This window comes from Bubalus kerabau, chromosome 3 (genome assembly GCF_029407905.1).
Source record: "Bubalus kerabau isolate K-KA32 ecotype Philippines breed swamp buffalo chromosome 3, PCC_UOA_SB_1v2, whole genome shotgun sequence".
NCBI classification, from domain to species: Eukaryota; Metazoa; Chordata; class Mammalia; order Artiodactyla; family Bovidae; genus Bubalus; species Bubalus kerabau.
The window spans coordinates 144,173,504-144,193,429 of record NC_073626.1 but is presented as its reverse complement, the minus strand read 5'-3'; the positions used below and the strand labels follow the sequence as shown (position 1 = coordinate 144,193,429).

The window sequence follows — 19,926 nt, the reverse complement described above, 5'->3', positions numbered from 1 at the left end:
ATTTGACATGATTATAGTAACAGCTGCAATACTACCCTTCATCTTTTTTCTCTAATGTAACATTTTATCAGAAACATTTGTCATGATATCATCTTCATGGTGATATTCTAGTTATTTCCCCTGTGCTTTGAAAAAAAGTTTGTTTACCAAACCAGATTGAAGGACTTCTTTAACTCATTTTCCTGTTTTGTTTATCAAAGGCATATGAAAATTCTAACTCAGCTTTAATCAGTATCTGGTAACCAGTAGGACCACTTGTTCACATTTAATTTGCTTGCACAGGCTATGTGCCACTTCTGTTAGACTTTTGCAAAGTCCATCTTGAAAAGAGTTTGCAGCTCTGTATTATTATCCTCACATATTTCTGAGTCCAAGAACCCCAGGTATGGAGCCCACTGGCTTAAGGGATCATTTCTCGCAGAGATGTTTTTGATGGAGGACAGCACTATCTGAACTATCAAGTCATTTCTTTTTAGTTTTTGGAGATGATGTTACAAATAAATATTTCTAAATATGAAATATCAAAATGAAATATTATTTCATATAGTTCTGTTCTGCTTGTAAGTTACTATAGGAAAAAAAAATCTCAGGTAAAGATACTGATTCAGAAGGTGTACACAACTTTATTACTCAAGAGTTATTGAAAAATTCCAAGCATATGTTAGTGTATAGACAGTTACTAAAGAGTTATTTACTGAAAATGCACTCTAGTTGTCATCTGTTTCCCTCCCTCCTTTCTCCCTCTTCCTTCCATCTTTTCTTCCTCTTTCTCTCTTCCTTTCTCTTTCTTCTTTTCATTCAAGGTTTGAGTTCTAAAAATATAATGAATCAATAATAAGTGCCTTAATTCAAAATGAGTAGAATGCAACTCTTGCAGAGTTTATTAGGATAGAAGGGAATAGGATTTGCCAGAAGCAAACAGATTCCGTTTCCAGCAAGGCTCACGAATGTATTGGTTTCTATAGGATATTCATTTAGCATTTTGTTACTAAGTCTCCACTAAATTTTTAGAGAATAATTTTGGCACTTCACTTTTATTAATGTAGGTAAATTCATCTGATAAATTATAGCATAAAATATTGTGCATTCTCTCTTTCCCCCCCGCTTCAATCATCTGTACCCAGCAATTTCTATGGAAGAAGGTAGGAAACAATATTTGTGGGGAAAAATCTTCATTTCCAAAGCCACCTAGAAAATTCCTGTAGCTTTCTTAATTCACTTCAATTCAGCTGTTTAATAAGCTCTTTCTGTGTGCCTAATAGTGTACTAATCAATAATATCCTAATTTAGAAAAAGATGTCAGTCAAAAGAAAACATATGCAGGGTTTGGGTTATATTGTAAAGAGTTTTGAGTTGAACAATTTTGAAAGTTATATTCTTTTATTCACATATATATATCCCAATTAAAGGTAAAAATAGTTAATCTTATTGAGCACTTACCATGTGTATGAGCTTTTCCTGCATTATCTCAATCTTATCCTACTCAGTATGTATTGTTACTACCCTCATTTATAGATAGAAAATGGAGGCTTAGAGGTAAAATCATTTATCCAGCATACAAAAGCCTATGCTTTTATAATTTTAACCATGTGATGTCCTGTAGCCTCCCATAACATATATTTTCATCTAGTACAATAGAGTCCTTTTTATCTGTCCGAGTGAGTGATTGCTGTAAGAATAACATGATATACGGTGGTCTGAGTTTCACTGCCATAAGCCTATACATAGGGGATTTTTGCAGAGAAGGCAATGGCAACCCACTCCAGTACTCTTGCCTGGAAAATCCCATGGACAGAGGAGCCTGGTAGGCTGCAGTCCATGGGGTCGCTGAGGATCGGACACGACTGAATGACTTCACTTTCACTTTTCACTTTCCTGCATTGGAGAAGGAAATGGCAACCCACTCCAGTGTTCTTGCATGGAGAATCCCAGGGACGCGGGAGCCTGGTGGGCTTGTGTCTATGGGGTCGCACAGAGTTGGACACAACTGAAGTGAGGTGACTTAGCAGGGGATTTTTGTTGTGATAGTAACACATTTTAATTTCATTTTTTCCCTGTCTATGCTCTTTTATAGATGATGACATGAAGATTGATGAGAAATGTGTGGAAGCAGGTAGCATTTCTTGATAGATTTACTACTAGGAGAGATACAAAGCAGCTCAACTATAGATTTTCTGAAGCAGAGTCAGTCAAAGGACCTGTGGACCTTTTTCTCTGGAAGAAATGTGTAAAATAAGTCCCCACCCCAGCATTTTCCTGTGGTTCTGACACTCAGAAGGGAAGCACAGCTGGAAGGATGTCTCCATGCTCCAGACCAACCTTTTAGAAAGTGTTCTAGAAAGCACTTTTTGGAAACGATCACAGAAACACACAGTAATGCTCTAGTGTTACATTCAGTAACATTCAGGAGAAATATCTAGAATCCACATGCTCTTTGTGAAATACTATGGAATACTGAGATATCAAAATTTTAAAAAGCAAAATATCCAGTTATTGTTTGATATCATCTTCTGGTAGATTCCAGTACAGATCAATAGTCATGGGTTCCAAATTTCTGAGTGATATATTAAAACTTTTCACATTTCTATCCTTACACTTTTTGGAAATTGGGAAAAGATGTTTCAAATTTAGTGGCAAAACTAAGATTGACTCAAGAATCACTAGGATTTTGTTGGAAGACTAAATGGAGAGTCTTTAGTCTGATAAGTGAATGTGTCTTGGCTTTACAGGTTAATCTAGTTTTAGAAATTAAAGAATGACATGAAATGTTTAAATACTGAGTATTTCAAAGATTTACATATATTTCCCAGAACAACTACAGAATAATGTTGACATTATATTTATTCTACCAAGTACACATCCTGGGTGAGTTAACTAGCAGTAATATTCATTTCCTTTCTATAATTTTAATGAAAAGTTTTTATTAGGTTAATCAGTCACATCTTTCAAGTTCAAAAAACTAGGAAAGTATATTCAGTAAAATTCCCTCCCTCTTCCTGTTTCCCTACTGAGTTTTCTTTCTTGAGGCAATAAATGCTCTGTTTCTTTGGCATCCCTCCAGACATATTCTGTGCAATGATGTATGTTTTTTCCTCCTCTCCCACACACCTCATTCTCACCTCTTTTTAAAAGACAAATGCATGTACTCTTTGATGGTATGCTATATACACTGTTCTGTTCCTGTTTTTTTTTACTTAAAATTGTATCTTTGGAGATGATTCCATCATAATACATAAAGAGCCTCCTCATAATTTTTAAAAAGCTTATTGATTAGGTAAGTTGTTGTGCATTTATATAATCACTTACTGGTAGACATTTGAATTATGTCCAATATTTTCTATTATAAACAATTTCATACATGAGTAGACCATAGATGTATCATCACCAGATTCAAGGATGTATTAGTAATATTGCTATATATTTCAAATTGCTCTGCATATAAATTCTAGCTTCTTAATGCTTAATGTCTCTTTAAAACACTAACAATAATCATTTTAACTGATGAGGCATTTGCTTTATCTCAGGTATTTTTCAGTCACCTAAACAACCCTAACCTGTCAAGCTATTTGTATACTTCTTCCCCTCATCCTGCTCCCTTTGCTTATGGACCTCCAAAGCTTCAGGCAAGCCTCTAGCAGCAAAGCTGTATAACATCCAACCAGATACTGGAGTTTACCATGACACTCCACCTTTCCCTTCCCTCTGAGTCTCTTTTTAATCTTATTTATCCTTTTCTATTTTATGATTTTATTTATTTTAAGCTCCTGCTTGTATCCCTTCTTGTCATCACAGCCCAGCTGCTTATATATCTCATTTAAAGCTTTATTGCCACAGACACACCCCTGAGTTGGCCTTGGTTTAGGAAAAGCATTTTAAAAGTGTTGTGTGTGCAGAAACATAGGGTCAGGGAATTAGACTGTTGAACTATAGACTTACTATGAATAGTAACATAACTACACTTTTGTTTTGCCTCATGGAAAAATGACAGATGAAGAAACATTTGAATCTGGTAAGTAAGACGTGAATATTTGGTACTGGTTTATAAATGTGTTATCCAAATTTTGGTATACGTTAAACACTTTTTAGGAATGTGAATAAATACATCAACGGTATGGTTGTGAGATATTGTAAACTTCACCGTAAGAGGCGCTGTTCATTAGGGACATTTTGGAACCCTCTGGGAGCACTGTTTTGGTTTTCATATTGATTGGGGGGCACTACTGGCCTTCAACTGCTGGGAGTTGGGGATGCCAGTTGAGCTGCCGAGTGTGAGACCATCCTACACCAACTCCTGAATGGACAAAACTCATTACAAATCTGAGTAAGTAATTCTTTAATACACAATAGTGATGTAAGGTTTCACAAGATGTAACATGAAAAGCTCATTGGTTTAGAAGAGTGTCACTATGGAGACAAATATTTAAACAGAATAAAGACATTTATTTTGAAAGTGTTGAATAATTTATTCCACACATTCTGTCTAATCTATACTGATAGAAAATAAACTGGAAAGTGAGGTATTTATACTAAATCAATTCTTTTCTTTTTCTTTAACATGTTATTGTCATTATTGATGACACATGGTTTCATCCAGTATCTGGTCCTCAAAGTACTGTTGACCTTGTTAGTAAAAAAAAAATAAATCCCACAGAGTATTTAGGCATTGGCAACCTTTGGGAGCGTGTTAACCTTACTCACCTCTTCTAGTTTATGATGTCTCATTTTCTTCACTTCATCAGTCTATAATTACTTTGGCATACATTACATCTACTTCATTTATGTCAAGTTCCCCCTTTCCCATATACACAAATAAATCTAATCTGTTACTATTTATCAGAACATGTTTTTTTTTCTAATGTCCACTTGTTACTTTGCTCCTCTATTTTTCTCTACTTCATATTAGGACTATTTTCTGATCTTCTTACTTCCTTTAAAGCCAGGCTTCTTCAGTATAGGTAGGTATAAGCATCATAAGAGTACCGGAGTGGGTTGCCATTTCCTTCTGCAGGGGATCTTCCCTACCCAGGGATCGAACCTGGGTCTCCTGCATTGCAGGCGGATTCTTTACCAACTGAGCCATTAGGAAAGCCCTCAATATAGGTAGGTATAGGCATCTAATAGTTTCTCTTGTCTAATAGAGAAGTCATTCCCAAAGATTTATATTTTGAAATATATACTTTTTTAAAATACAGACTTTTAAAATATAAATCACTTCCTTTTACTTTCTTTATATTCCAGTTAGAGCATTGCACAACCCACTCCAGTATTCTTGCCTGGAGAATCCCACGGACAGAGGAGCCTGGCAGGTTATAGTCCTTAGGATCTCAGAGAGTTGGACATGGCTGAAGCGACAGCACACACGCATGCAGAGCATTGCACTGGTTTTTAAAAGTTATATGTGTTAGATTATATCTATGGATTTCACTTTATAAGAGTAGAGAGATTGCTGTATATATATTAGTTATAAAAGAGATAGCATTGAGGCAGATGGAGCTGGGAAACTACTCACCTAAATTCTCCGAAATTATTTACCATTTATATTCTTTCTAAATTTCCTGTTTTCAATTAGATAATTGGCCTATTGGGGTGATTTAATGATCTACACTTGGTTCAGTGTTTGGGATTGGTTTAATGCTTAATTCCTCTGGATTATAGTCATCCTTCTTTGTTCTGTTCAACTGGTCATTTTGCTGGAGACACTCTGCATGCCAAAGTTGCAGCTGAGGCTTAGAGGTACTTGAGACATCTGTGAAAGGAAAGGCAGTGTTGCAGTGGTCAAAGCCATGGACTGGAGGCAGAATGTCCAAGCATGAATTCTGGCCCATTACTCGCTAACTGGGGGGCTCCTCTGTCACTTAACCTCTCTGCCCTTCAGGTTATTGTTGTTATTGTTCAGTAGCTAAGTCATGTCCAACTCTTTGCGACCCCATGGACTGTAGCATGTCAAGCTCCTCTGTCCTCCACTATCTCCCAAAGTTTGCTCAGATTCATGTCCATTGAGTTGGTGATGCCATCTAACTATCTCATCCTCTGTTGCCGTCTTCTCCTTTTGCCTTCCATCTTTCCAGGCATCAAGGTCTTTTCTAATGAGTCGGCTCTTCACATCAAGTGGCCAAAGTATTGGAGTTTCAGCTTTGGCAACAGTCCTTCCAATGGATATTCAGGACTGATTTCCTTTAGGATTAATTGATTTGATCTCCTTTCAATCCAAGGGACTCTCAAGAGTCTTCTCCAATACCAAGGCTCAAAAGCATTAATTCTTTGGCGCTCAGCCTTCTTTATGGTCCAACTCTCACATCTGTACCATGACTACTGAAAAACCATAGTTTTGACTAGATGGACCTTTGTCAGTAAAGTAATGTCTCTGCTTTTTAATATGCTGTCTAGGTTGGTAATAATTTTTCTTCCAAGGAGCAAGTATCTTTTAATTTCATGGTTGTAGTTACTGTCTGCAGTGATTTTGGAGCCCAAGAAAATAAAATCTGTCACTGCTTACACTTTTTCCCTTTCTATTTGCCATGAAGTGATGGGACTGGATGCCATGATCTTAGTTTTTTAAATGTTGAGTTCTAAGCTAGTTTTTCACTCTCCACTTTCACCCTCATCAAGAAACTCTTTAGTTTTTCATTTTCTGGCATTAGAGTGGTAACATCTATATATCTGAGGTTGTTGATATTTCTCCCAGCAATCTTGATCCCAGCTTGTGATTCATCCAGCCCAGCATTTCACATGATGTACTCTGCATATAAGTTAAATAAGCAGGGTGACAATATACAGCTTTGACATACTCCTTTCCCAGTTTTGAACCAGTCCATTGTTCCATGTCTGGTTCTAACTGTTGCTTCTTGACCCACATTATAGGTTTCTCAAGAGACAGGTAAGGTGATCTGGTATTCCCATCTCTTTAAGAATTTTCCACAGTTTATCCTTCAGGTGCCCCATGTCTAAAGTGGGAAAAATTATATATATAAAACATGCTTAGAACATAAGTGCATGAGGGTTAGCCAGCATTATTACAAAGAAATATAGGGGCAGTCAGCAGTTTGTTCTCTGATAGAACTGCAGAGGAAAGCGTGCAGCTGCCCTTAGTTACGGTAGGGCACTCCTTCTGGACTCCTCTTGGTTGAAAGCATGAGAACTCTCAAGTACATTCTGAATCCTCCTCACTTAGGAGCTCAATTAAGGAACAATTGGCTCGAGGCTGGCATTTTTTTCTAAGATGCTTAATTCTGTTCCTTGAGCACTTAATGGGCAGTTAAGTTTCTTAAGTTTTGTCCCCAACTTGTCTCTGAATGTAGTATCATGTGACCTCTTTGAATACCTCTGGATGGTATAGTCTAATTAGGAATTCAGTTTACATACACACACACACTCTCTCTCTCTCTCCCCTGCCAAAAAAAAACAAACAAAAACAGGGATGATAGATGTTTCAAGACATCTAGAAAACAAAGAAAAGAATATGCTCTGTGTTTAGTTACACCTATCTTCAAGGGGCCAACTGGAGGTGGAATATGTAACTGGGCCTGGGATGGGTAAAGAATGAGGATGGTGTGGTTCAAGGCTGCCAGTGTCCCTTCCACTACTTCCTCCACATCACAGGGTTGCAGGCAGATGGCCTCTGGCAGAGACAGGGAGAGAAGGCTCACATTAGTTGACTTCCTATAATTTCTCTCTTTCAATCCCCATCTGTGCCAGCCGGGTAGAGGGAAGTCTGCATGGATAGAGGGCCTTTGAGGAGAGTTGAGATAAGCAGCTTTCAGGAAGTTAGAGTCTGCTGGGCAGCAGACACAGGTCCAGTGAGTTTCTGAGTCTAGTTTGTGTGCTGTTCATCTTGCCCAGCTTACAACTCTCTCTAAGGGTAACACGAATGCCTTATTTGTGTCATTTGTTTGTTATTTGTCTTCAGTTTGCCAACTTGATCTCCTCAAAGGCTTAACTTTTTCATGTCTGTTTCTTAACTTACCGAAATATGCAGAGGAACTTTCAGAAGGTAACTATTCATTTTTATGTCCTTGGTACACCAAATAGAGCTGTTTGAGATCTTTCAAACATGCCTCAACATGAATACTTCACTGGAAGTGTTTTAAGATATGATATTTTAAGAATGAAATCAATGATGAGACATTCAATGTCATAGAAAATATATTTAAATGAACAATGAAAGTAGTCTTATGACTATATCCCTAAGTAAACATTTTATTTTAAACTTATTGCCAATTTTCAGTTAGAAAAATGTGCTTTCTTACCAGAAGATGGAATTGATACTTGTGTGTTTTCTTTATATTTTAAAATGTGTGTTTAAACACAAAAGTTAAGAAAGATCTATGTCATTTCATTCTATGCATAAATGCTCTTTCTATATTATTTCAATGATCAGAACAGAGTTGTATAAGTGAAAAGGAATATGTTAGTAAGAAGTAACTTCAAATGACAGTTTTATAACATTTTTCCCCATAGTTTTCGATAATTTTTCTGAGACCCCAGTGGAAGCAGAGACAGAAGTTTAAACTAGCTCTAGATGTTACTACTAGGCACAGTTTTCCACTCTTTTGTCTCTCAGAGTCAGAAAGAATTTGCATCTATAAAGCAAATACTAATTTTCTACAGAATGAATCATTTCATAAGGGAAAAAATAACAACCCATTTCTAACAAAGAAATTAATTATCGGGTCTACAGAACGCCATATCTAGGAGTTAAAGCCAAAACCAGTTTATATGTTTCTTTTTTAAAAAATCAGTTTTCCTTGGGGACATTTAAAAATGTATACCCAAATATATGTTTTCACTATGACTCAGTATTTCTTATAATTTTAAAGAAGCCTATAATAGATTTTTGTTCCAACTATACTAGACAGAATATATGCAGTGTGTAGCTAAATTTCTGGAGCATGTCTCTATATAGTTTAGTGCATGTGATAAAATGGAAAGTGCTTAGGACAGTTTTCAATAAGCTGCCAAGGACAAATTCAGCTGTGCTGCCATCTACTGAAATAGTGTCGCTTGAAGATTTAAAGATTTATTTATTTAAAGATTTATTTCATGTACCTCTTCTAAGTAAACTTCTCTTTCTCCTTCACATATTCTGTTCCTGCCATTTGCTGTGTTCCAGACAAGGAGGAATTTGTTGGCTATGGTCAGAAGTTCTATATTGGTAGGTAATGATTAATAACAGGTGGCTCTTTGTCACTTGCTAAGTTATATTCATACCATAATGGATAAGCCTGACTCTTCTGAAAGCTTCTTTTGCTGATGGGTGTTCTCAAACTATTTTCTCTGTTTTTTGTTTTTTTTTTTAATTAGTCAGTGGCCCCATTTTTTAATTTTAAAAGCTCCCAGATGATTCCAATATGCAACCAGGCCTAGTGACCAACATTCTGCTTTCCAGACCTTGCAGCCTTTCTTTTTTTTTTTTTTTTTTTTTTGGCTTTTAATTTTATTTTATTTTTAAACTTTACATAATTGTATTAGTTTTGCCAAATATCAAAATGAATCCGCCACAGGTATACATGTGTTCCCCATCCTGAACCCTCCTCCCTCCTCCCTCCCCTCCCTCCCTCCCTCGTCCCAGTGCACTAGCCCCAAGCATCCAGTAGCCTTTCTATTGCTTCCTATCTTCTACCTTCAGACACACCTAGTCAACTCTGTCAGGGACTTCCCTGGAGGTCCCTCGGTTAAGACTCTGCCCTTCCCCTGTAGGGGGTCATGTGTTCCATCCCTGCTCGGAGAACTAACTGCTACTGCTACTGCTAAGTCGCTTCAGTCGTGTCCGACTCTGTGTGACCCCATAGACGGCAGCCCACCAGGCTTCCCCGTCCCTGGGACTCTCCAGGCAAGAACACTGGAGTGGGTTGCCATTTCCTTCTCCAGTGCATGAAAGTGAAAAGTGAAAGTGAAGTCGCTTAGTTGTGTCCGACTCTAGCGACCCCATGGACTGCAGCCTACCAGGCTTCTCCATCCATGGGATTTTCCAGGCAAGAGTACTGGAGTGGGGTGCCATTGCCTTCTCCGAGCAGAACTAAGATCCCACATGAAAAAATAAAATGAACTCTTTCGAATCACAGTCGCCGCCTGTTTCTCCGGGCCAGACGCAGGAAGCGAGTTCCCCTGCCCTGGATCTCACTGTCCCTCCGTTTCCACCCTGGCAGCGGGTTTCCGCCGCAGCATGCGCTTGTGCCGCCGCAGGGCCCATCGAAGCCAGCTGCGCGCCCAGGGGTGCAGCGCCAGCAGCTGCGCAGGCGCGGTGGGCGCCCCGTACGAGGAAGTGGTGAGATACCAGCGACGCCCCACCGACAAGCACCGCCTCATCGTGCTCGTGGGTATGTCCCGAGGGCAGTCTCCCCATCCGCGGCAAGGTTCCCCTGCCATCAGTAGTCTTGCATTGGGCGTAGTAGTAAAAGTAGGACTCTGTGAGCCTGCATATTTTTTTTTTTAAAAAGACAAAACCGTTTTTTAATGTGTGTTTATAAATAAAACGTTATTAATTATACTTTTAATGTCTACAGTTGAATGTGGTATGTCAAGGTGTATATGAATCTGTGTAACAACAAGGTGTGATATGATGAGGTTATAACTTAAGATTTTTTTTCGTCCTGTTTAGAATTTCTTTTAGAAGCATGGATGAGATGTTTCCCACCCCCACCCCCCCACATCATTAGTCTGTATTAGGAATAAAAATGCTTAAGATCCATTTCCCTAAGAAGTGTGTAACTGTCTCCTTTAGGAGAGTTTCTAAAAAGCTTCTGGGCTGTATCTTTGTTGCTAAAGAACAGGGCAGATATAGCACTGGGATGACCTGCGTTGTGACCCAGATGTCTACAAAGCTGGTCCCTGCCGTAGGAGTTGTTCAGTCACTCAGTTGTGTCCACCTCTTTGTGACCCCATGGACTGCAGCACGCTGGGTTTCCCTGTCTTTCACCATCTCCTGGAGCTTGCTCAAACTCATGTCCATTGAATCAGTGATGCCATCCAACCATCTCTTTCTCTGTGGTCCCCTTCTCCTCCTGCCTTCAGTAGTAGTAACTTACTCTTACTGCCATCTTCTCTGTGTATTCCAGTTGTGGTGAAGGCAGGCCCCTTTGAAGCAGAACAACATACCTCACAGCCAGGACCAGCTACAGAATTTTCAGGACACAGCAAAATAAAAATCCAAAAGCCCCTTATTCAAAAATGAAGACTATATGTGTGGCAAAAGAAGAGCATCAAGCCAAGTGCAGCAGCTAAGCGTGGGCTTGTGGCTTGCACAGTTCTCTGCCCAGGAAGCCAGCCCTGCCTTCACTTGCACACGGGGGTGTTGACTTCTCCACTTGTGGTCAGGGATGTGTCCCTGCATTCTATCATTGTGGAAGCTGGTTTCTGGGTTGTGCTGTAATAGGAACTTCATGGGAAGAGGAAAGGCAGCGTGTCTCAAATGATCTGACACGAGGCTAGAGACTTCTCAGAGTAGCCAACATTAGGCAAAGTGTTCCGGGGTGCCACGTTCCTGCAATTCCCTACTTCTTTTCTGAAGTGGGGGTTACTCCACAGGTCATCAGGTGGAGAAGTGTGGGTTACTCCATCAGGGAAATTCCCAAGAATTTTCCGGAGTTATTTCAATTCATGAGAATGGAAGTTATGTTATTTTCCCTGCAAAAACATGTGCTTTCAAGTGTCTTCAGGGAAAGGATCAAAGTGATGGTTTTACCACATACCTCTGCTTATCCACTTCTAATAATTTCCATATGTGATGTTTTGTTTAGGACCTTCTGGTGTTGGAGTAAATGAACTGAGAAGACAACTTATTGAACTTAATCCTAACCGTTTTCAAAGTGCCGTGCCACGTACGTTTACTTTATCTTTCATAGCGGTTCATACTGGAGTAAGATTTTCTTTTTACAGATGCAAAAAGATCTTCAGATGTACTGATCTCAACTATGTTATACCATCTTTGTTGTAAGAATGTAAGACACAGATAGTCCTCAGCATTTCTAACTAAACTTATTTTAATAGAGGAAATTGACTTACTAGCATGTAGCTAGCTAGCTAGGCTTTTGAAAAATGACTCCTTTTTTCCATTGCTTAGCAATCATATACATAACCTTTTAGGAAAACTAAATATTTAATAGTAATGGCTAGCATTCATTCAATATTTACAATCCTCCTGGCAGTGTGCTTGGCTCTTTGAATGCTTTATCATATTTTTTATTTTGATATATGCACTGCTGCTGCTGCTAATTCACTTCAGTCGTGTCTGACTCTGTGCGACCCCATAGACGGCAGCCCACCAGGCTCCGCCGTCCCTGGGATTCTCCAGGCAAGAACACTGGAGTGGGTTGCCATTTCCTTCTCCAATGCATGAAAGTGAAAAGTGAAAGTCAAGTCGCTCAGTCTTGTACGACTCTTAGCGACCCCATGGACTGCAGCCTACCAGGCTTCTCCGTCCATAGGATTTTCCAGGCAAAAGTACTGGAGTGGGGTGCCATTGCCTTCTCCATAATATATGCACATATAATTTTAAATCAACTATACACAGGCAAGCCTGGTGTGCTGCAGTTCATGGGGTCTCAAAGAGTTGGACACAACTTAGAGACTGAACAAGAACAATAACTATTATACCATCCAAGGTGAAGGAGCATGTGGATGTGGGTGCTTCCCCTTTACCTCAGGGCAAGAGAGAAGAAGTTAGGAAAACCACTTAAAGAGCCTAATATGTGTTTCGTGCTATTTGGGAGACACAGAAGACTGGAATCAGAATTATATCTGAAATATCTAAAGCATGAGAGTTTAGAAGAGTGGCCAAAGGCTGTTTGGGGCAGGTAGCTGCCATTTTAGAGTCTATCACTGCAAAAGAGTTGTGATTTTTTTTTTTTCCCCAAAGACCAGATCTGGGTGGATAATGTGGAAGAAAGTCTGCCTGGGGTTGTCTTGGTTCCTGCCCAAGAGGAAGATCAAACATGAAGCCCCGGGTACCTGAGGGTGTGGAAGAAGTCACAAATGATTAGGTGGAATAGAGATGGATTTGAGATACCCAGTAGTGGTGGTAGAGGGGTAGGCTTTGCAAAATAGTCCAATGAATCCTCTGGGAGATTAAGAGCCAGATTTAAACATCTGCTAAGTCTAAAAGGGGAGAAGGCAGTGGCACCCCACTCCAGTACTCTTGCCTGGAAAATTCCACGGGCAGAGGAGCCTGGTAGGCTGCAGTCCATGGGGTCGCAAAGAGTCGGACAAGACTGAGCGACTTGACTTTGGCTTTTCACTTTCATGCATTGGAGAAGGAAATGGCAACCCACTCCAGTGTTCTTGCCTGGAGAATCCCAGGGACGGGGGAGCCTGGTGGGCTGCCGTCTATGGGGTCGCACAGAGTCGGACACGACTGAAGTGACTTAGCAGCAGCAGCAGCAAGTCTAAAAAGAGCCATGAGAAGCCAGCATCAGCATCAATTAAGTAAGAGTTTTCCTGCCTTGCTTGTTCCTCCTCTCTCTCTGCACTTAAGCTTGGAGAGTTATAAAACTGGAGGAGGAGCAGTAGGAATGCAATGAAAGGGAAGAGAAGAGAATCAAGCTCCCTTTCCTGATTTCTGACTTCTCTGATGTCAGGCTTCCCTTGGTGTAGCAAGTCTGAGCCAGCTGTGGGGAGAAGAAGCCTGAAATATATATAAAGTTCATAATTTTGAGTATTACATGGAAACAGAGTTTTAATTATTGAGACTGAGTTTCAGGCATAAATGATATTGAACCTTTCTTAAAAAACAAACAAACAAACCTAAGAGTAATCAGACGAATTTGAGAATTCTATCCAGGGCCAAACAAATGAACTTGTTTTATGATCACATCCCATAGGTTGTGCTTTCCAAGTACTGTTTACCTATGTAAGAATGGGCACTACAAAGCAAAAACTAATAAAGAAATCACCACTTACAATAATCTGGATAAAAATAAAATGCCCACAAAATGTAGAATTGTATGTTGTCTGGATAACCATCATTCAAAATGGGAATATGTTGCCCATATTTTGCTCTTTAAATTGAGTGAACAGTTTTAAGCTCAGAATGAACGCCTCAAGTCATGCACCAATTCGCAGACCTTAGCCTACCATATATAACATAGTAGGATAGAAGCCAAGGAGAAGGGCTGATCTTAGGCTGATAGTAACATAATTTTCTATCACCTGAGAACTAGATTTTTTTTCAATACAAAGGTATAGAAGGGTAGCATAACTATAGGAACTCTGAGGATCTAAAGAGAGGCTTGAATAAAGAAAAAAATTTTGCTTTTTGAGCTTCTTGAAATGTTCAGTTAATTCAGTTCAGTCGCTCAGTCGTGTCCGACTCTTTGCAACCCAATGGACTGCAGCATGCCAGGCCTCCTTGTCCATTGCCAACTCCCAGAGTTTACTCAGATTGACATCCATTGAGTCGGTGATGCCATCCAACCATCTCATCCTGTTGTCCCCTTCTCTTCCTGCCTTCAATCTTTCCCAGAATCAGGGTCTTTTCAAATGAGTCAGTTCTTCGCATCAGGTGGCCAAAGTATTGTATCTTGAAACGTTGGGAGCTCCTTTTATCATTTAGGGTCTATTTCAAGTTCCTTTTTGGTCATTTCCATGTGTTGGTATCATCAGATGTTGATCTATTTCATCTTTAAACTTTATCAAATGTAAATACAAAATTTTTATGAATAAGGAGAATTTATTGTAATGCAGGTTAGGGGACTAGCAGCTTTATAATTTATACAGGTCACAGAGCTGGAACCATGTCTTATTCATCTTTGTGTTCTAAGAAATTCACATGATAGCTGGAATATAGGCACTCAGTATATGTTAGTTGAATAAATGGGTAAGCAGACAAGAATCACTTTTAGGTAGTCAGTGAACTCCTTGTTCTATACTAGGTACTATTTAGGTTGAAGATCTATGAACAAAGTGGTTGTATCAAAGAATCAGATTGAATCTAGACTCTACCAATCTTTTCTTTCTGGAGATCCCTAAAACTGATCACCAGCTTACTTAGATGTTAATGCATTTGAGCAAGACTACAGAGTGTCAGGGGCTTTATTTCAAATCTGACAGAATCTGCTGTGGTAGAAGAGATTAGTTTGGGAGTCAGGACACCTAGGTGCTTGTTTACAACTTTGTTTTTCATTAATTTTATTCACATGAGCAAGTTAGTTACTCTCTAAAATCTTTAGTTACTTATCAGTAAACTACAGATAACAGCATTTCACCTAGCTAGGAATATGAAGGATGAAATGAGATCTTGGGAGATGCATTATCTAAACATAAGATATTGCTGGTTTTGCTACCTGAGGGCCTTTAGTTACCTTAGTGCTCAGTCACTAAGTCATGTCTAACTCTCTGTGACCCCATGGACAATGGCCCACCAGGCTTTTCTGTCCATGGGATATTCCAGTCAAGAATACTGGAGTAGGTTGACATTTCCTCTTCCAGGGGATCTTCCCAACTCAGGGACTGAGCCCATGTCTCCTGTGTCTCCTGCATTGCAGGTGGATTCTTTACCATTGAGCCACCTGGGAAGCCCTTTAGGCACCATAGGGCTCACACATAACTTACCACTTCCTGTCCTGAAGTAACAGCAAGAGTTCCTTTAGAGCCTCTTTATCTTGGTTTAAATATGATACATTCTGGTCTAGTCTACACCACAAACACTTAACAAAGGTTTATGATTAGCTCATTTTGATATGGGAACTTCTACTTTCTTATCACCAATCAGGCTCCCTTTTTTGTTCTAGCATTTTATCTATCTGCTTATGTATTAATTTATTTTGATCATCTTTATCCAAATGTGTATGGGTAATAAGTCCAAACATTTTGTAGATTCTAAGATATTTTAAAAATTCACTATTTTGACAGATACTACTCGTTCCAAAAAGAGTTATGAAATGGATGGTCGTGAGTATCACTATGTGTCAAAGGAAACATTTGAAAGCCTCATGTACAGTCACAGGTAAGCTAGACGTTCAGAATCTGATTCTCCCCTCTCATTGTTTTATACTTAAAATAGATCTCTTATTTTCATGCTTTGTCCAAAACTTCTGGGATACATTTTTTTTATTCTGAAAAATTAAGAAAATGTATATTGATTTACTAGTACACTAACTCATTGAGTTTGGAGAAGGAGCTGAACTGAGTTGCAAATTTTAGAGAATTTGGAGTAGTTAAGTCTTAGATCTCCTAATATATATTTTTTCCTGTTGAATATCCACTAATTCATTAATCAAGATCCACATATTTTACTCTCTTCTGTTGGAATTTATCTGTATGTTATTGCTAATAATATTTTACCTCTACAAACAGCTCTTGTTTTCTTTATCTCACCCTTGCAGAATGCTCGAGTATGGTGAGTACAAAGGCCACTTGTATGGCACCAGTGTGGATGCGGTTCAAGCAGTCCTTGATGATGGAAAGATCTGTGTTATGGACCTAGAGCCTCAGGTAGGTCTGTGGTGGAATATTTCCCATCTCCCCAGAGTAATGAATGCATGCCATCCATTTTTTGCACATGCTTTAAGCTGTAGTTGAGACACTTTATTCTGTTAGGATAAGACTACTTCCCATATATAAGGACCAGGATCTTACTTGAAAAATCAATTGTCATTATCTTGTCCTTTTAGTTGGAGGGAAAAAAAATCTAGTTTCTCAGACCTGCCCCCCCCTCCCCCGCCCTGCCAAAAAAAAAAAAAAAAAAAAACAGCAACAACAGAAAATAAAATAAAAAATTTAAAAAAACAAACAAAAAACCAAAGCAAAAAACCCCCAGAAATGAGCAGACAGCCATAAAGAAAACTGAGGATCTTTTAAAAAAAAACAAAACAAAACTGAGAATCTTGCTTTGCCTTTGATTACAAAGGCATCAAGGTAACTTCTTGTGGAGGGAATAAAATGTTGCTTTATGCAAGGAGATGAGGTTCCTATGTTATCATATGAATAGCTGTCTCCCTGAGACCATGTGTGGAATAGAGCAGGAGTGAGTGAGTTAAAGTGAGATACAGAACATACAATGTGTTGTCAAAATTTTTATAAACCTTGTGTTTATGTTTTCTGTCAGTTCAGTTCAGTTCAGTTGCTCAGTCGTATCCGACTCTTTGTGACCCCATGAATCGCAGCACGCCAGGCCTCCCTGTCCATCACCAACTCCATGTTTTCTGAAGTCATGTAAAAATATTACCTTGTATGCTAATCAGAGGATGAGAGCGTTGTTCTCGCTTGGGTTGAAGCTGTGGTCAGCATGAAGATGTCAGTATTATCTGTTATGGGACGATGGCAAGGGGAAAGAGAAGTGAGGGAGCTGACTGGCCTTGAGAGTCTGTCTTTGTCTTTTGCCCATGAGATCAGGTGTAGAATCCTATTCTCAGGTTTCAATAAGGGTGTCATGGCTGGTAAGAGGAAGAGCCAGGATTTCAACTTAATTTTGATTCCAGAACTCCATCTCTTAATTATTAAAATGTTTTTTAGAGTTGAGGACTTGGGAGCACATGAGAATATACTCTGGCTAAAAATAACTGCTAATTTCTGGTCTTAGAAATTTTGAGAACATTTATGTTGACTCTAGAAAATTAGGACTTATGTTTTTAGATCCTCAATTTAATATTCTCTTGAGATATTTCAGCTACTAGGGCTTCTTTTTTTCTCATTTTTTTCTTCATTATTGTTTTTCCCAAACTTTACTTCTTATTTTGTATTGGGGTAGAGCTACAATGTTGTGGTAGTTGCAGATGGACAACGAAGGCACTCAGCCATACATATACATGTAAGGACTTCTGTTTTAAATGTGCATTTAATTTTTCTGTGTAGGGTATTCAAGTGGCTCGAACCCAAGAACTGAAGCCCTATGTCATATTTATAAAGCCATCTAACATGAGTTGTATGAAGCGATCTCGGAAAAATGCTAAGATTATTACAGACTACTTTGTGGACATGAAGTTCAAGGTAAGATACAGAAGAGATAGATGAGTATATCATTTTTTTTTCCCCAGTCAAAAAAATTACTGTATTATTCCACAGTATCCCTATGTTAAGGAATGTAATTTTTGTTTCTAATGATTACTACCCTTATGAACTATCCTTATTGAATATCACTTATAGATATTAAAATAAAGTTTAATAACTACTCTTATTTTTCTTCTCTTTTTGGGTCTAGCTTTAAAAGGCCCTCAAGTCACAATTTGCAAAACCACATAGAAATTGCGTGTGTGTACTTAAAATGGACTATTTATTTTGAAAAGTATTTGAATTTACTTTAAAGTACATACAGATGGCTAACACATGAAAAGATGGTCAACATTACTCATTATCAGAGAAATGCAAATCAAAATTACAATGAGGTACCATTTCACACCAGTCAGAATGGCTGCTATCCAAAAGTCTACAAGCAATAAATGCTGGAGAGGGTGTGGAGAAAAGCGAACCCTCTTACACTGTTGGTGGGAATGCAAACTAGTACAGCCACTATGGAGAACAGTGAGGACAGTGTGGAACAATTTTCCTTAAAAAACTGGAAATAGAACTGCCATATGACCCAGCAATCCCACTGCTGGGCATACACACCTAGGAAACCAGAATTGAGACACATGTACCCCAATGTTCATCGCAGCACTGTTTATAATAGCCAGGACATGGAAGCAACCTAGATGTCCATCAGCAGATGAATGGATAAGAAAGCTGTGGTACATATACACAATGGAGTATTACTCAGCCATTAAAAAGAATACATTTGAATCAGTTCTAATGAGGTGGATGAAACTGGAGCCTATTATGCAGAGTGGAGTAAGCCAGAAAGGAAAACACCAATACAGTATAGTGACACATATATATGGAATTTAGAAAGATGGTAACGATAACCCTATATACGAGACAGCAAAAGAGACACAGATGTATAGAACGGTCTTTTGGACTCTGTGGGAGAGGGCAAGCGTGGGATGATTGGGAGAATGGCATTGAAATATATATGTTATCATATGTGAAATGGATCACCAGTCCAGGTTCGATGAATGAGACAGGGTGCTTGGGGGTGGTGCACTGGGATGACCCTGAGGGATGGGATGGGGAGGGAGGTGGGAGGGGGGTTCAGGATGGGGAACACATGTACCTCCGTGGTGGATTCATGTCAATGTATGGCAAAACCACTTCGATATTGTAAAGTAACTAGCCTCCAATTAAAATAAATAAATTTATATTAAAAAAAGTAAACCTGAAAAAAATAAAATACTCTAATTGATTATATCATCTATTATATGAGATCTCTTTATAAATATATTTAAACATAAAAGATGTTTATTAATAATTATAGTAATAATAGAGGGGCCAGGCCAGGTGGGATTAATCAGTGATTTTTCCATATATATATATATGTATATTTTTAATTAAATATACTTTAAATATTTTGAGTCATAATACACATTCAGTAAGGCATATAAATCTTAAGTGTACAGTTCAAAGAATTTTTTACAGTGTGTATACACCCAGGTAACCATCATCTAGATCAAGACATTATATCCACTTGTGTGTGCATGCACATGCATGCGTGTGTGTGTGTATGTGGTGGGGTAAAAAACATATAAAATAAAACAAGATTTACTGTCTTACCCATTTTAAGTGTACAGTTAAGTAATGTTAATTCTGTTCATATTGTGAAGCAGATCTCCAGAACTTTTTAATCTTGTAAAACAAAATAAATATATGGATTACTTTATGAATTTGCATGTCATCCTTGAGTAGGGGCCATGCTAATCTCTACATCATTCCAATTTTAGTATATGTGTTGCTGAAGTGGGCATGAGGTATCTTTGTATTATCCTTTATCTCTCGTTATTTTTATCTTCATTATTTTTTCAAAGGCTACTATATGGAAGTTTGATTCTCCAGTTTGCATTTCAAACAGTGGAGTCTATGGATATATTCTCTGAGTCTTAATTAAATTCTGTTCTCGGTTTTATG

At 38.6% G+C, this 19,926-nt stretch overlaps 1 protein-coding gene and 1 non-coding gene across 2 annotated transcripts in view; one reads left to right on the top strand and one right to left on the bottom strand.

Annotated features, from left to right (window-relative positions):
* Nucleotides 1–19,926, top strand: part of MPP4 (MAGUK p55 scaffold protein 4) — a 41,955-nt gene that overhangs the window by 18,897 nt on the left and 3,132 nt on the right. Inside the window, exons 11-20 of the mRNA XM_055574775.1 lie at nucleotides 1,125–1,142; nucleotides 2,075–2,113; nucleotides 3,989–4,009; nucleotides 7,976–7,990; nucleotides 9,110–9,151; nucleotides 10,146–10,316; nucleotides 11,736–11,816; nucleotides 15,844–15,937; nucleotides 16,317–16,425; nucleotides 17,785–17,919. Of these exons, the coding sequence (XP_055430750.1) occupies nucleotides 1,125–1,142; nucleotides 2,075–2,113; nucleotides 3,989–4,009; nucleotides 7,976–7,990; nucleotides 9,110–9,151; nucleotides 10,146–10,316; nucleotides 11,736–11,816; nucleotides 15,844–15,937; nucleotides 16,317–16,425; nucleotides 17,785–17,919 (725 nt within the window). The remainder of the gene's footprint in view (nucleotides 1–1,124; nucleotides 1,143–2,074; nucleotides 2,114–3,988; nucleotides 4,010–7,975; nucleotides 7,991–9,109; nucleotides 9,152–10,145; nucleotides 10,317–11,735; nucleotides 11,817–15,843; nucleotides 15,938–16,316; nucleotides 16,426–17,784; nucleotides 17,920–19,926) is intronic.
* On the bottom strand, nucleotides 19,663–19,766 carry LOC129648054 (U6 spliceosomal RNA). Its single transcript, XR_008712656.1, has one exon. It is a non-coding gene; the product is annotated as a U6 spliceosomal RNA (small nuclear RNA).